This window comes from Zingiber officinale, chromosome 9B (assembly GCF_018446385.1).
Source record: "Zingiber officinale cultivar Zhangliang chromosome 9B, Zo_v1.1, whole genome shotgun sequence".
Classification (NCBI taxonomy): domain Eukaryota; kingdom Viridiplantae; phylum Streptophyta; class Magnoliopsida; order Zingiberales; family Zingiberaceae; genus Zingiber; species Zingiber officinale.
Genome location: NC_056003.1, coordinates 15001188 through 15017533, shown reverse-complemented (window position 1 = coordinate 15017533; position 16346 = coordinate 15001188). Strand labels below are relative to the sequence as shown.

The 16346-nt window shown below is 40.8% G+C and overlaps 1 protein-coding gene across 1 annotated transcript; it reads right to left on the bottom strand.

Moving 5' to 3' along the window:
- Window positions 1–3876: 3876 nt before the first annotated feature.
- LOC122022836 (ACT domain-containing protein ACR8-like) lies at window positions 3877–15792 on the bottom strand. Its single transcript, XM_042580951.1, has 3 exons — window positions 15563–15792; window positions 12618–13401; window positions 3877–4083 (listed from the first exon to the last, which is right to left on the bottom strand). The coding sequence occupies exons 1-3, from the start codon at window positions 15790–15792 to the stop codon at window positions 3877–3879; spliced, it is 1221 nt and encodes a 406-aa protein (XP_042436885.1).
- Between the last annotated feature and the right edge of the window lie 554 nt (window positions 15793–16346).

Here is a 16346-nt window from a genome sequence, read left to right as displayed (position 1 = left end):
GACATCCCTTTCTCTCGAGATAACTACACAATCGAGGGTTCTCACTGTCAACCTTCAAAAGTATATTTTTTCATGAAAATTTTTGAATCATTATGATAAAATAATAAAAGGTTTGTTTCTCGATGAGATAATTAAGAAATCATGTGGCTAACAAGTAAGAATATTATCCTATATCAATTCATTGGGCTTTTTCATTGTTACTATCAACACAAATTGTTAATAGCTATACGATGTCTATTATGATGTGGACTGACAAGGATTTAAAACTCTTCCATTTAGGAATCGGTTTTATTAGTTGCTTGTTGTAGGTATGGTTACAAAGATATGCGGAAGGAAAACCACCAGGCCTTTGAACAAGTTCTAATCGAAAACCTTGAGAAGTTCATACGAAGAGAAGCCCATGAACAAGCATTAGAGAGTGATGAGAACGTGGATACAATTTACGAAAGAGAAGCTACAAATTCAAACATCTATTACTCCCAATGGCACTTATTCCCTTATCACTCCTCTTCAATCCAGTATCAGCCATATAACTAAAGTACACTCGGATGAAAGTACTTCATCAGGTGAGCCAGGTAATCAAGCCAAAACCAATGCTCTAAACCTTGAGCCGGAGCTATCCATCTTAAGAAAGGCTCAAGATATTGGAGTCGTGTCGTATCTCCGGTTGGAAATTAGTTTAGTGACTAATAGGGATAAGAAGGTTATTTTATGAGTAGACCGTCGTAAATCAATTTCTCGAGTGAATGAAAAATTAATGTCTAATAAAGGTTGGTCTGATATGATCGGACGAAAATTTGATTCGCATACGAGTTAAATTTATAGATGAACGCTAACTTGAGTATGTGAAACTATTGAGACGCAGTAAATTATAATTAATTTAATTGATTAATTTATTAATTAATTAAAAGATTAATCATTGTGATATTAATTAATTAATTAACATTTATAATAGATTAAGTAAATAGTTAATCATATTAATCAATTAAATTAATTAATCATACTGAAAAAGTTTAAGTGAAAAGGTTTAAGGGAAAAGATATATCCCATATCTGATCAGCTTTTGAAAGAAATCTTTCACCTCTTATGAGTAATCCTTCATCCCTATAAAACAAACCTCTCAATAGGGATAAGACGACTATTTCGCGAGTAGACCATTGTAAACCAATTTCTCGAGTGAATGAGAAATTAATGTCTAATGAAGGGTTAGTCCGATATGATCGGATGAAAATTTAATTTGCATACGAGTTGGATTCATAGATGAACGCTAACTTAAGTATGTGGAACCATTGAGGGGTATGAAATTATAATTAATTTTATTGATTAATTTATTAATTTATCAATTTATTAATTTATTAACATATTAATCATCGTGATATTAATTAATTGATTAATTAATATTTACAATAGATTAAATAGTTAATCATATTAATCAATTAAATTAATTAATCATAATGAAAATGTTTAAGTGAAAAGGTTTATGGGAAAAGGCATATCCCATATCCTTTCACCTTTTGAAAGAAACCTTTCACCTTTTAAAAGAAAACTTTCCTCTTGGGAGTAACCCTTCATCCCTATAAAATAAACCTTATTCCTTTCATTCAAAACATTTAATTCTCAAATTGTGAATTGTCTTTTTGGGTTCTCTACTCTCTCTTCTTTCTTAGAGTTTCAATGTAACGCCCATAGTTTTTTTTTTTCATAAATAGAATTGCTGATGTTCACTTTCTCATACTTCCATAGCTATTTCTTAGTTCAAATAAAATTACATAGATGGTTCACAAACAACATAACTAAATGCGGAATTAGAATTGTAAGGTTCTTCGGGTTGTACTGCCATGGTTCCGAGCTAGCTCACTAGTCAACGCTTCCTGTCTCAATTGTTCCCTTTTATGAAAAAAAAAGGTTAAAGTCTGTGAGTCGAGAGACTCAACGTATTCAAAACCTTACCATGCAATAACTAGCATCTATAATCTAGTGTACTAAGAGAAACACATGCCAGGTAACTTAGGACCTTCCTGCTAACATACCATGAACATAAGTATTGACATCGTACATAATCAAGAGAGAATAAATATAAGCATGCATATGAGCAAACATAATCATGAGAATGTACACATGTATAACATAAGCATAAACATGAGCATACAGATAGACTTAATCATGAGCATGCATATAAGCATAGGAATAAGCATACTTACATGGCATAACGTATATACTATGGATGAACAAAAACATAGGCATGAGTATGTAAATAAACTAAGCATGAAATAGACATAATCATGAGCATACATATAAACATAAACATACTAGCTCGCATAAACGTATATACTATGGATAAACGGAAACATAAGCATGAGTATGTAAATAAACTAAGCATGAAATAGACATAATCATGAGCATGCATATAAACATAGGCATAAGCATACTAGCTAGCATAAACGTGTATACTATGGATGAACAGAAGCATAAACATAAGCATAAGCATGTAATTAAACTAAGCATGAAATATATATAATCATAAGCATGTACATAAGCATAGGCAAAAGCATGTAAATAAGCTAAACATGGAAAAGATCATAATCACATGGAGTTAGTGAGCTCTTGGGCTAAGGTCATCGGTCACACTCAACTACATAGTTTGGTGAGCTCCCGGGCTAAGGACATCGGTCTCGCTCAACCACTTAGAATTTTGGTGAGCTCCCGGGCTAAGGACACCGGTCACACTCGACCACGTAGATTAATTGGTGAGCTCCCGGGCTGAGGATAACGGTCACACTCGACTACATAGTTTTGGTGAGCTCCCAGGCTGAGGACACCGGTCGCACTCGACCACGTAAATTTGGTGAGCTCCAGGGCTAAGGACACCGGTCACACTCGACCATGTTGATTTGGTGAGCTCCCGAGCTAAGGACACCGGTCACACACGACCACGTTGATTTGGTGAGCTCCCGGGCTAAGGACACCGGTTACACTCGACCACGTAAATTTGGTGAGCTCCCGGAATAAGGACACTGGCACACTCGATCACGTTGATTTGTTGAGCTTCCGGGCTAAGGATACCGGTCACACTCAACCATATAACTATGTAAAATAGGAACATAAACATGGACCTAACGTGAACAAAATATGAACATATACATAACAAAAGCAATAACATAGCATGAACATGACTTGAACATATTTGCATGCATACTTATAAACCTATTGTTATGGTGGCATAGTTGCATGTAGTAGTACTATAACATAAGTTGTTGATCAAACTACTTCCTTATAGAAATTGTTTTCATGCTCGTAAACACCCATAGCACCTTATTGTATCCAACAACTAGTATACAAAATTCCGAATCATATGGATTTTGAGTTCCTACACACATGGCATATCATTCTAAATAGTGCATAACGTGCATATCATTTCCATAAACCTCCTTATCATATATACCAAAGTACTGAAACCGAAACCACATATGCATACCCTCTATAACCCACACATGCATATAATTTCCATTGAGCACCATTAACATAATAAAGTATTGAAATCGAGCCACACATGCATACCCTTTTATAACCCACACATGCATATAATTTCCATTGAGCAGGGGCGGAGCCACGTTGATGATTGGTGGGGCAACTGCCCCACCTCAATATTTTGTAAATGTCCATAGATATTATAGAATTACAATTTTGCCCCAGCAAAAAAGAAAAATAAAACTAGGGAACGCATGTTGCAACCCTCGCTGCCTTCTCCCTGCGTGGCTGTGCGCCGCGGCTGCCTGTGCTCCCTGAGACGAGACGACCCCCTAATCCCTATCCATCTTCATCGACGACGACTCTGAGATTTTCTTCGCCCTCCTTTTCTTCCTCCGCTCCGATTCTCTAATCTCTAGTCTCTACCCTCCGCCGCCTCCGTAGCTTCTCCAAGTAGAACCTCATCGACGACTCGACGAGGCTCTCTTTTACGGTGTCGACAGCCGGCTTCCCTCCGCCTTGTCCCCGCCGCCACTCGTTGGATTCGACGACGCTACTGTGCTTGCCGGTGGCAGTGGAGTCCACCCCGTGTTGGACGTCATTCCCTAATTTCCACTGCTATTCTTTTATGTATTATATATAAGATCAAATAAATAAATATATATATATATATATATATATATATATATATATATATATATATATATATATATATATATATAGCCGTGATATGTTGCGTCGCACAATACTTAACTGTGCATGCACAGAGCATATCCGACTTTTTTTTCAATTATTTTTTTAAAGTTCTAATTAAGAAAATCAATATTTATTTATATAAATCCCTAATATATAAATATATCTCCTAAACACATTACAATACTCCATAAATACTTAAATTTATTTCATTTAAATTTTTTCTTTTTACTAAACATTATAACCCAATTGGGAAGTCTAAACCCTAGGGGTAAAATCTTAAAAAAAAATAGCTTTGATACTATAATTCAAAGTCTGAACCCTAGAGGTAAAATCTAAAAAAAAATAGCTTTGATACTATAACCCAAAGTCTCAACCCTAGAGGTAAAATCTAAAAAAAATAGATTTGATACTATAACCCAAAGCCTGAACCCTAAAAATAAAATTTTTAAAAAATATTTTAATTATTATTTTTTAATTCAAAAATAAAAATAAAAATAAAAAAAATACTAAAACCAGTAATATCCTCTGCGTGCGCACAGTCGCGCAGGATATCAAATTCGTGTGTATATATATAGAGGTGTGATCTCCTGCGCGCTCGTACGGTGCGTGACTGTGCACGCGCGCAGGAGATCGCTCGGTTTTTTTTTTATTTTTTTAATATTTTAAATTTAAAAAATCAATTAAAAAATTTAACATTTCATTATATAAATTTTTAATACCTTAATATATCCCCTTAACATATTACAATATTCAATAAATGCTTAAATTAATTTTATTTAAAACCAAACACTATAATCTAATTGGGAAGCCTAAATCCCAGAGGTAAAATCTAAAAAAAAAATAACTTTAACACTATAACCAAAGCCTGAACCCTAGAAATAAACTCTTAAAAAAATATTTTATTTTTTATTTTTATTTTTCAATTATTTTTTAATTCATAAATTAAAAAAAAATTAAAAAAAAAATAAAAACAGTTGTTATCATGCGCGGCGCGTACAGTCGCACACCGTGGCGTCGCGCAGGATAACAAATTTATATATTATTTTACGCCCCTGTGCGTGTCAAAACTGTTAGGATCCTTCGTACTCGGCTAGAGAGGGGGGGTGTGAATAGCCGCCCCAAATCGATCGCGTTTCTTCCTACAATTCGTTAGCGCAGCGGAAAAATAAACAAGGAAACGAAAACAAGAAGATCAAACCTCAACGCGTCGATGTAACGAGGTTCGGAGATGATACTCCTACTCCTCGGCGTGTCCGTAAGGCGGACGAAGCCTCTCAATCCGTCGGTGGATGAGTCCCCGGAAAACCGGCTAATAATATACTCCTTGTGGGTGGAGAAACCTCACCACAAAGTCTCTTGCAACAGCAAGATAAGTGTACAAGAAATGCAGCAAGAAGCAAGAGCACTATGAATGTAGAAACAAACACTAGCTTGCCTTCGACTGGTTTCCGTTGACGGAACTTCACGGAAGAAACGGTGACGGTAGAAGCTCACAGCTTCACAGTAGAGAGCTCAAAAGCCAAGCTGCACAAAGCGAAGAGAAGAGGAAGTCTATTCCTGTAGAAGCCCTCGGCCTTTATACTGCGAAGAAGCAGTGAGAACTAGCGTTGCGTCGCGCTAGAACTCGATCGGTCTGAGCCGATCGGCCTAAGCGCAAGAGCCCTCGTTGACACGATCGGTCCCGGACCGATCAGGTGTCGCGATCGAATCCCTGATCGATCGATCCAGGACTGATCTGATCGGTCCCAGACCGATCCCGGCTCTCTCACAGAGAATCGCATTCGTCTCTTGATCGGTCGTGGAGACCGATCGGGCATACTGATCGGTCCACGGACCGATCGAGCTCTTTTCTCCGCTCGATCGTTGCACGATCGGTGCGTGGACCGATCGGTAACTCCGATATGCTCGGTGGAATCGATCGGTCACCGACGGATCGGAAACAGATATCAACTGGATCGATCGGAGACCGATCCGAGCTTGGTTTTGCCCAAACCAAGTCCAAACCAATATCCGGTCAACCTTGACCTATTGGTTCATCATGCTTAGCATCTGGTCACTTCCTTGACTGCTAAGACTCCCCCAGTGTCCGGTCAATCCTTTGACCTACTTGGACTTTCAACACCAAGTCCGATCATCCCGATCCATCCGGATTTTCCTTGCACGCTTCACTCACGGGACTCTCACGACTTCACTCGCCAGATTTTCACACCGCCTAACATCCAGTTAGGACTTTCCCCTGCTTCACTCACCGGGACTTTCCATGCCTAACATCCCGTTAGGACTTTCCCATTTACGGCTTCACTCACGGGACTTTCCAACCGCCTAACATCCCAGTTAGGACTTTCCACCCTGGCTTCACTCACGGGACTTTCCACACCGCCTAACATCCCAGGATTCTCCATACTTGGACTTTTCCGTGACAAGTCTCCATACTTGGACTTTTCCAGTGCCAAGTCTCCATACTTGGACTTTTCGCGTGCCAAGCTCCCTGCTTGGACTTTTCCAGTGCCAAGTCTCCATACTTGGACTCTTCCAGTGCCAAGCTCCCTGCTTGGACTTTTTCAGTGCCAAGTCTCCATACTTGGACTTTTCCCGAATCAGGTCAATCAGGTCAACCTTGACCTACGGTTGCACCTACAATCCCCCAAACATCTATTCTTGTCTCACATCAAGAATAGAACTCTCTCACGAGTGTCAAACATCAACATGCAACTCAACTAGGTCAACCTTGACCTAAAGTTGCATCAACAATCTTCCCAAGTCAGACATCAAAATACAACTCGAGTCAAGTCAACTCGAGTCGGGTCAACCAGGTCAACCTTGACCTAAGGTTGCACCAACAATCTCCCCCTTTTTGATGTTTGACAAAATCATAATCAAGTTAGGTTAACCCGATAACCTAACTTAGGTTTTCCAACCATCTTCCAATGTCCAATGTTCTTTCCTTGAACATTCTTTGGACATTCTCCCCTTAGGTTAACCCGATAACCTAACTTGGGTTCTTCCAATAATTCTCCCCCTTTTTGACATACATCAAAAAGAATTCCAATGTTCTTCCTCGAACATTCTCTGGACATTCTCCCCCTAGCTTAGGTTAACCCGATAACCTAACTTGGGTTCTCCAATAATTCTCCAATGAACGCTCTCCCCTTTTTGACACACATCAAAAAGAAAAAGGAGAGTATTAAGGTCAAGAGTTTCTTCCTAATGAAAGTCCCATACCTTTCATTGAAACTCTTAATTTCCCCTTGATACTAAACTCAACAACCAACTTAGTGATAATTCCATATCACTCAAGTCTTTAGGAGTAAAAACTCCCCCTAAAAGTCAACTCCCCTTGACAATTAGGTAAAAACTCCCCCTAAAGGTCAACTCCCCCTTGACCATTGCACCAACAATGTCTTGGAGAGTTTCAAACCTTTAGAAATCCACAAAATCCAACTTCCAGTTGAAATTTCAGACCAACAGCTGAAAATCAGAAACTGGCACGCACTGATCGGTCCCCAGACCGCTTCACCGATCGCACTGGATCGTCACCGATCGGTCACCGGACCGCTCAGGCCTTCCCTGGATCGGTCCGGTGACCGATCCACATTCTGAAATCAGATTTCTGATTTTCCTTCTCCGGAAATTCAGAAACTCCTAATAAATTCCAGAAAATTCCAAAAATCGTAAAATTTTGAGGATACACTCCTCATACCATATACTATCACAGAAAAATAATTTTCTATGAAAATAGTTTCCATTTTCAAATCTTGATACAAAATTCGAAAACTTTGAAATAGTTCAAAGTTAAGTCAATTTTGTATCATAATGTTCAATGATGAATGCAATCACTAGGAAAGCTTCATCAAGGTTTTTCAAATCAATTTTAAAATGCTTTTAAAACCATTTGAATTTAGGACCATAATCTTTGGGCTAGATGTACATGACTTGTACACAAGCTTTCCCTATGATCCTCATTTCTTGAATTAGGCTCATCTAGGTACAAGGACTATGCACCTTGATCCTAACTCATGATCCTAATATCTCACACACATCTAAGGTGTATCAAACCACATTCAAGTCAATTTGATGTGAGATATGGGTTAAGGTCAACTTAGGCTAAGTTCTCATGCATTTTCTAAACACAAATTTGATCTCAATATCAAAATGTGTTTTTCATCCTTAAATCAATTCAATTGATTATTAATGCAAGAGATGATGACATGGCATAAATGATATCGTAAGTAAAAACATGTGCCAATGTCATGATGTCATGGCATAAAGTTTGAAACTTAAATAAACATGACATAAAAATAACCTAAGCATTATCATGACATTTCAAATGATCATAAATTAAATATGATGTCATGACATGGCATATGGCAAACAATCATGGTAAGTTAGCACAAATGAAATACCTAAATTCCCTATCTAAATATCCTTAGCCTTAGCTAACTTAAAATCTAACCCTAGATTGCCCATATATCCCTAAGAGAAAACCAAAATCCCAATTATGATTTTTCTCTAGGTTTCCTTAAATTGTGCCAAATAAGATTAAAATATTCTCACTTTGGCACACTTTACTCTTCCAAGGAGTGAATGATAATTCCATTTCATTTTCAAAGGTTCACAAAACCTTGAAAATGCTCCTTGAGTGTCAATTTCCTCAAAGTTGGGTTAACTACCCTTCTTATTGGAGTTGACACTCTCTAACCCATTTATGGGGTAGAGAAGATGCTCCTAGGAACCCAATACCTATTTGAGCTCATTGGGTTCACTAAATATTCACTAGGGATGACTTCCCTAGCAACCCTCCTAATGACCCTCTTAGGCTTTGAAGCCTTAGTCATTTGGGTCTCATCAAGGTCAACTATAGGGGTGACTCCCGTTGTGACCTTGGTGGTGGTCTTCCTAGCCCTAGGTTTTGTTCCATAATCGAATGGAACATTATGGTAAGTGGGCTTGACCAATTGGGACTTAGGTTTGTGACCCAAACCTTTCTTGTCCTTGGGCTTTGAAATTTGACCCTTAAACCCTAGAGATGACTTCTCCAAGTTCTTAAGAGCCTTTTCCAAAGTATCAAGTCTTGACCTCAAGACTTGATTCTCCTTCTCTAATACCTCAATTTTTGATTTGTCATTTTTCTTTGAGGCATTCCTAGGCATGTGTCTAGTTGATTTGGGATTCCTACCTAGGTTCTCCTTAACCTTAGATGAGGTAATTCTAGGGTTGACTTTCCTAGTGTTATCCTTATCTAGGCTCACATGTTTGGCACCTAAGCATGTGTATCGATTTCTAATGTTATCATGCTTATCATTATTGACTAGTGCAATAAAATTTCTAGCATGCATCTTACTAGTATTGCACGAATGAGACTTAAATGATACCTTAGGGTTTGCCTTAGCTCCCCCTATAGAAGTGCTCGGTCTCTTGCCCTTGTGAGGTTGCCTCCCCCTCGGACAATGACTCCGATAATGTCCCCTTCGCTTGCATTGGAAGCACACCACGTGCTCCTTGCCCTTGCGTGTCGGGACTCCGGCTACCTTGACCTTTGGCGCCGGTGGAGTCTTCTTAGTCTTCTTTGGACATTTACTCTTGTAATGTCCAAATTCCCTACACTCAAAACACATTATATGCAATTTACTTGAACTTAACGTGTTAGAGTTACCTAGGGTCGAGGATGGATGGATGCTCTCTTCTCCATCCCTCCCGGAGGTAGAAGCTTCTTCTTCGTGCTCCGATCTTGAAGAAGAACTCACCTCCTCTTCTTCTTTAGATGTTGAGTAGCCCTCAACTTCTAATTCCTCACCTCCACGATGTGAGCTACTTGGCTCACTAGGCTCCTCTTCATGGCTTGAAGTGGGACTCTCCTCATGGAGTTTGGCCAAGTTGTTCCACAACTCCTTGGCATTATTGTATTCGCCTATCCTACACAACACATCATTAGGTAAAGAGAATTCAATGATTTTCGTTACCTCATCATTGATGGTTGATTGGTGGATTTGCTCCTTCGTCCACTCCTTCTTCTTGATAGGTTTTCCTTCCTCATCCATCGGAGGGGAAAACCCTTCTTGTACACAAAACCAATTTAACATATTAGTCCTAAGAAAATACATCATCCTTACCTTCCAATATATGAAGTTGTCGTGAGACTCGTAGAAGGGTTGAATCGTGACATCTTCTCCATAGAGATCCATCTCTAGCCCGTGCTCCCCCGGGTGTTGATCCGTCGAAGAGCGGCCTTGCTCTGATACCACTTGTTAGGATCCTTCGTACTCGGCTAGAGAGGGGGGGTGTGAATAGCCGCCCCAAATCGATCGCGTTTCTTCCTACAATTCGTTAGCGCAGCGGAAAAATAAACAAGGAAACGAAAACAAGAAGATCAAACCTCAACGCGTCGATGTAACGAGGTTCGGAGATGATACTCCTACTCCTCGGCGTGTCCGTAAGGCGGACGAAGCCTCTCAATCCGTCGGTGGATGAGTCCCCGGAAAACCGGCTAATAATATACTCCTTGTGGGTGGAGAAACCTCACCACAAAGTCTCTTGCAACAGCAAGATAAGTGTACAAGAAATGCAGCAAGAAGCAAGAGCACTATGAATGTAGAAACAAACACTAGCTTGCCTTCGACTGGTTTCCGTTGACGAAGCAGCAACTTCACGGAAGAACAGCAGCAGCTGACCAGCCGGGGAAGCTCACACGAAGCTTCACGAAGTAGAGAGCTCAGCAAAGCCCAAAAGCACAACAGCACTTAGCAGAAGAGAAGAGGAAGTCTATTCCCTGTAGAAGCCCTCAGCCCCTTTATACCTGCGAAGAAGAAACAGCAGAGAACTAGCCGTTGCGTCGCAACGGCTAGAACTCTGATCGGTCTGCAGACCGATCAGCCTAGGCGCAAGAGCCCTCTGTTCGACACCTGATCGGTCCCCAGACCGATCAGGTGTCGCGATCGAATCCCTGATCGGTCTGCGGACCGATCAGGTGTCGCGATCGAATCCCTGATCGGTCTGCGGACCGATCAGGCTCTGTCCTGATCGGTCCCCAGACCGTTCAGCTCAGCTCTCTCACAGAGAATCGCACTCGTCTCTTGATCGGTCGTGGAGACCGATCAGCTACTGATCGGTCCACGGACCGATCGGGAACTCTTTTCTCCGCTTCGATCGTTGCACGATCGGTGCGGGACCGATCGGTAACTCTGATATGCTCGAGTGGAATCGATCGGTCACCGACGGATCGAGAAACATCGTATCATCTGGATCGATGCGGAGACCGATCCGAGCTTGGTTTTGCCCAAACCAAGTCCAACCAATATCCGGTCAACCTTGACCTATTGGTTCATCATGCTTAGCATCCGGTCACTTCCTTGACTGCTAAGACTCCCCACCAAGTGTCCGGTCAATCCTTTGACCTACTTGGACTTTCCAACACCGTAGTCCGATCATCCGATCCATCCGGATTTTCCTTGCTGCTTCACTCACGGGACTCTCACCGCTTCACTCGCCAGATTTTCCTGCCTAACATCCAGTTAGGACTTTCCCCTGCCTCACTCACCGGGACTTTCCACACTGCCTAACATCCAGTTAGGACTTTCCATTACTGGCTTCACTCACGGGACTTTCCAATCGCCTAACATCCAGTTAGGACTTTCCATGTCAAGTACTCAGGACTTTCCATGCCTAACATCCAGTTAGGACTTTCCTTTGCAGCTTCACTCACGGGACTTTTCCGTGCAAGTCTCCATACTTGGACTTTTCCAGCAAGTCTCCATACTTGGACTTTTCGTGCCAAGCTCCTGCTTGGACTTTTCCATGCAAGTCTCCATACTTGGACTCTTCCAGTGCCAAGCTCCCTGCTTGGACTTTTTCAGTGCCAAGTCTCCATACTTGGACTTTTTCCGAATCAGGTCAATCAGGTCAACCTTGACCTACGGTTGCACCTACAATCCCCCAAACATCTATTCTTGTCTCACATCAAGAATAGAACTCTCTCACGAGTGTCAAACATCAACATGCAACTCAACTAGGTCAACCTTGACCTAAAGTTGCATCAACAATCTTCCCAAGTCAAACATCAAAATACAACTCGAGTCAAGTCAACTCGAGTCGGGTCAACCAGGTCAACCTTGACCTAAGGTTGCACCAACAAAAACCAGGTGGATTTTTTTGTTTCAAAATCTCATATTTTTCCACCATGTCATTTAATTTTTTCCTTCAAAATCTCATATTTTTTCACCACATCATTTAATTTTTTTCTTCTCGTTTCTAAAACCTAACTTTTCCTCTCCTCGCTCGCCTCGGTGTTCCTCGGCGTTCTTCGCCCGCGACGCCGTGCTCTACATCCTCGCTCGCCCCATTCTAATCCTTTCTCCTTTGTACAACTTACAGGTGATAGCAGACAATGTTGGTGACATTCATATTGATGAGCGTGAAATTTGCCGTGGAAGAAGACGATCGATATAATGTACCTTTACCTGAAAGGCTCGATCTGCGTCGACTCCAAATTTGCCGTGGAAGACGACGTAATCCATATCGGTGAGCGTGCACACGACGTCGAACAGGAGCTTTGGGCGGTCGGGGCACTGCACATTGACCACTGAGTACCCGTGTTCTGCCAACCTTTGGACAGACACCGACGGCTTCGACTGCGAGGAAGAGGACGACGACGATGCTTCGTCGTCGCAGCGGTCTCGGAACATGAGCTGGTGGAGGCGGCGGTCGGAATGGGTCAGGGTGGGGGATGAAGAGACGACGGTTGCCTTGGCGGCGCTGCCAGATAGCACTTTGCGGAGTCGGGTCAGGATGCAGGGGTGGCGATCCGCTAATGCTGTGGGGATTAATCCAGAATGGTGGTCGTTGACGAAGATGAGGCAAGCAATTCTGGCGCTGTGGGCCCACATCTTGGCCTCCACCACGTTGCACTTGAGGTCCCTGAGCACGGCGCAGACCTCCGAAAGTAGGCCCGGGCGGTCGACGCCGGTGAGTTCCAATGCCAGGAACATCCCCGACGTTGCTCCTTCCTCGGTCGATGATATTTCACCGACGACTATGGAGTGTTCGATGTGGGAGAGAAGGACGGGGTCGAGGATCTTGTGCCCGCGCTCGTCGGTGACGTGGAAGACGTCCAGGAACCAGCAGCCATCGAAGCTGATATACCCCTTCTGGATGCTCAGGTTGAGGTCGGTAAGGACTCGCACGGTATCCAGGACGCTATTCCGGGCATTGTTCACACTCACCACGGTCGCCGTCGACGACACCCTCCACCGAGGCGAGACGAGCGAGGATCAGAAAAGAAAAGGACAAAATTAAATGACGTGGTGAAAAACTATGAGATTTTGAAGGAATAAATTAAATGACGTGGTGAAAAAAATATGAGATTTTGAAAAAAAAAAAATCCGACGCAAAATAAGACGCGCACAATATCAATACTGATATATATATATATATATATATATATATATATATATATATATATATATATATATATATATATATATATATATATATATATATATATATATAATAATAATAATAATAATAATAATAATAATATCTAAATTATATACACTAAATTATATAATTTATTTTTTTATACTTTATTTCCATATATATATCTTACGTTGCAAACATAATATATTATTCTTATATTTTTTTTATTCTTATTTAATTATATATATATTATATTACATGTAATATATTATTTATACTTTATCTATACATTACATAATATATTAATCCTCTCTATATATATATTTCTAATTCTTATTTAATTATATAATTCTATTATTTTCTTAACTAATTAATCAAAATTTTATAATTATAAGTTAACTTAATTAATTAAATCTATCCACATTAATAAATTCTAAATATTAAATCAAATGAACGCTCTTAATTAAACGATTGAATTTTAGGATACTACATTCAAGGTTTTGAAAGTTCGACAAGATTTAAAATTTGAATTTCTCCTATTTCGAGATGCAAGTAGTTATATCATGGGAAATAATTGACAATAAATCGTAAGTGGGTAATATCATCTTAAAGAAAGAAGACATAGTTTTCACCTCAACCTCTCGACGACCGATAAGATTAGGTCGGTAGCGATGATACCAAGAAGGGTATGTCTATTATCCGAAGGAGTACTTTGATAACCGAAAGGGCCGGGGATGCCAAGAGTATAAATGGGAAAAGTCTATATCATCATACCGAGTTACACCAATTAGAGTCATTAATTCATCATTGAGATGATTAATAGGGCTTAACTATTAGACCTCAACATCGAAAATCTATATATCCATATTTTTCTTAAAGAAAAATTATCTAACATCTCCTCGGCCGCGATGACATTCGAGCTAGGAAAGATTCCTAGTTCATCAAGAAGCTGGTCATCAATTACTTCTATGCTTAATATTTGCTCATGCTAATATACATTCAGTTGGCAGATTGAAAATTATGATGGATAGTAGCAACGAATTGATCATAAATCAAACGAATTATAGTTAAACACGCGTGTATATTAATAAGCGTTGAACAATTAAATCAGATCGTTTACGTTAATCTCTCGAATTAATGAAATACTTTGTTGCATAAATATTTATAAAATACTAAAAAAAAAACTTTTATGCAACTAGTTAATGAATTGAATACCAACTACCAAGAACACATAAGCCCTCCTGTATTCCATTCTTCCCCTTAAAAAACTAGATTTTTTTGTTTATTATTTATATAAATGACTAGAATGGTATATGATTATTATAATTTAACATTTATTATTAGTATTATGTATTATAATTTATGACTTATTGTTGATTATCGTAGATATATTTCAGATTTATTCAAGAAGTGCATTGCGTACGTGAATTAGATTTGAGAGTGATTAAATACTACAGATATTGCCATATTAATATTATTAGGTATTTATGTGTTTTATCAGTTTGTCATATTCAATTATAGTTTCTTGTAGGTAGCCCAAATGTTCTAATTTGGCAACCCAGTCCATTAGATGTGATTTAATCCCACATCGGTAGTTTGTGAAAAGGACCGTCTCTTTTGAGTAGGGATGGTAATTTCATTCAAATCCGATGAATAATCGGACATGGAAGAACTCGATCGCTTTAAAGTAGCTTCCAGCCATCACAGAACCTGACAGCATCAGATTTTAGCATGCCGGCAAAGATATGTTACGCACATTGAGTCATTCCGCATTTGAAATAGTGATCTACAAGCAAATTGGCAACAAAAATATCAACTGCGATGCAGTTCCAAACAATGTAGCAATGAATGAACCTTCTTGTCCAAAATTGGAGCTTTTTGAATAAGCCATTACAAGCAACTTATGGTTGTCGAGTTAGGCCTAATACCTTGTGCTATCATCCTTGTGAACAAATCCAAAACCCTACAGCTATCGCCAGCCGAAGAATACCCGGTGATGATTGAATTCCAAGAGACCGCACTCTTGCTCTGACTCTGCTCAAACACATCTCTTGCAGTCTCCAAGTTCCCACATTTGGCATACATGTCGACAATTGAAGAACTAATGAAATCGTCCAACTCGAAGCCGCTTGTGATCAGCAACTCGTAAACTCTTTTTTCCCTGTCCAAATCTGCAAGTCGAGCACAAGCAGAGAACACCGTGGTGTACGTACGCTGCATCTCTCTGTGGCATTTCGTCGAACATCTGGATGGCCGACGCAAAGCGATGGCATTTCACAAGCATGTAGACCAAAGAGCCGGACACCACGACGTCGGCGGAGAAGCCATGCTTTATACGCTGGCATGGAGGAACTCACCGTCGAGAGCGGCGCCGAGGCCGGCGCAAGCCTTGAGCGCGCTAGGGTAGGTGAAGGCGTCGGGCTTAGGACTGGGGGAGAGGAGCAGCAGCTTGCGGAGGAGACGGAAAGCCTGCGCGTGGAGGTGGCGCTTGGAGCAGGCGGAGAGGAAGGCATTCCAAGGGGAGACGTCGTCGGAAGGGGCGGAGTCGAGAAGCCGGATGGCGAGGTGCGCGAGATCGAAGGTGGGGTAGAAGCCGACGAGGGCGCGGCAGAGGATTGGGTCGGTGTGGAGGCTGAGAGTGATGGATTTGGCGTGTACAATCCTCCCTGAAGCTAAGGAACCGCCAGCGACGGCGGCGGCGTCAGCGTTAGTGCTGCTGAGAGATTTCAGGAGAGCCGCAAGCCGGCGAACGGCCATCGGACCGGATCCGGGTT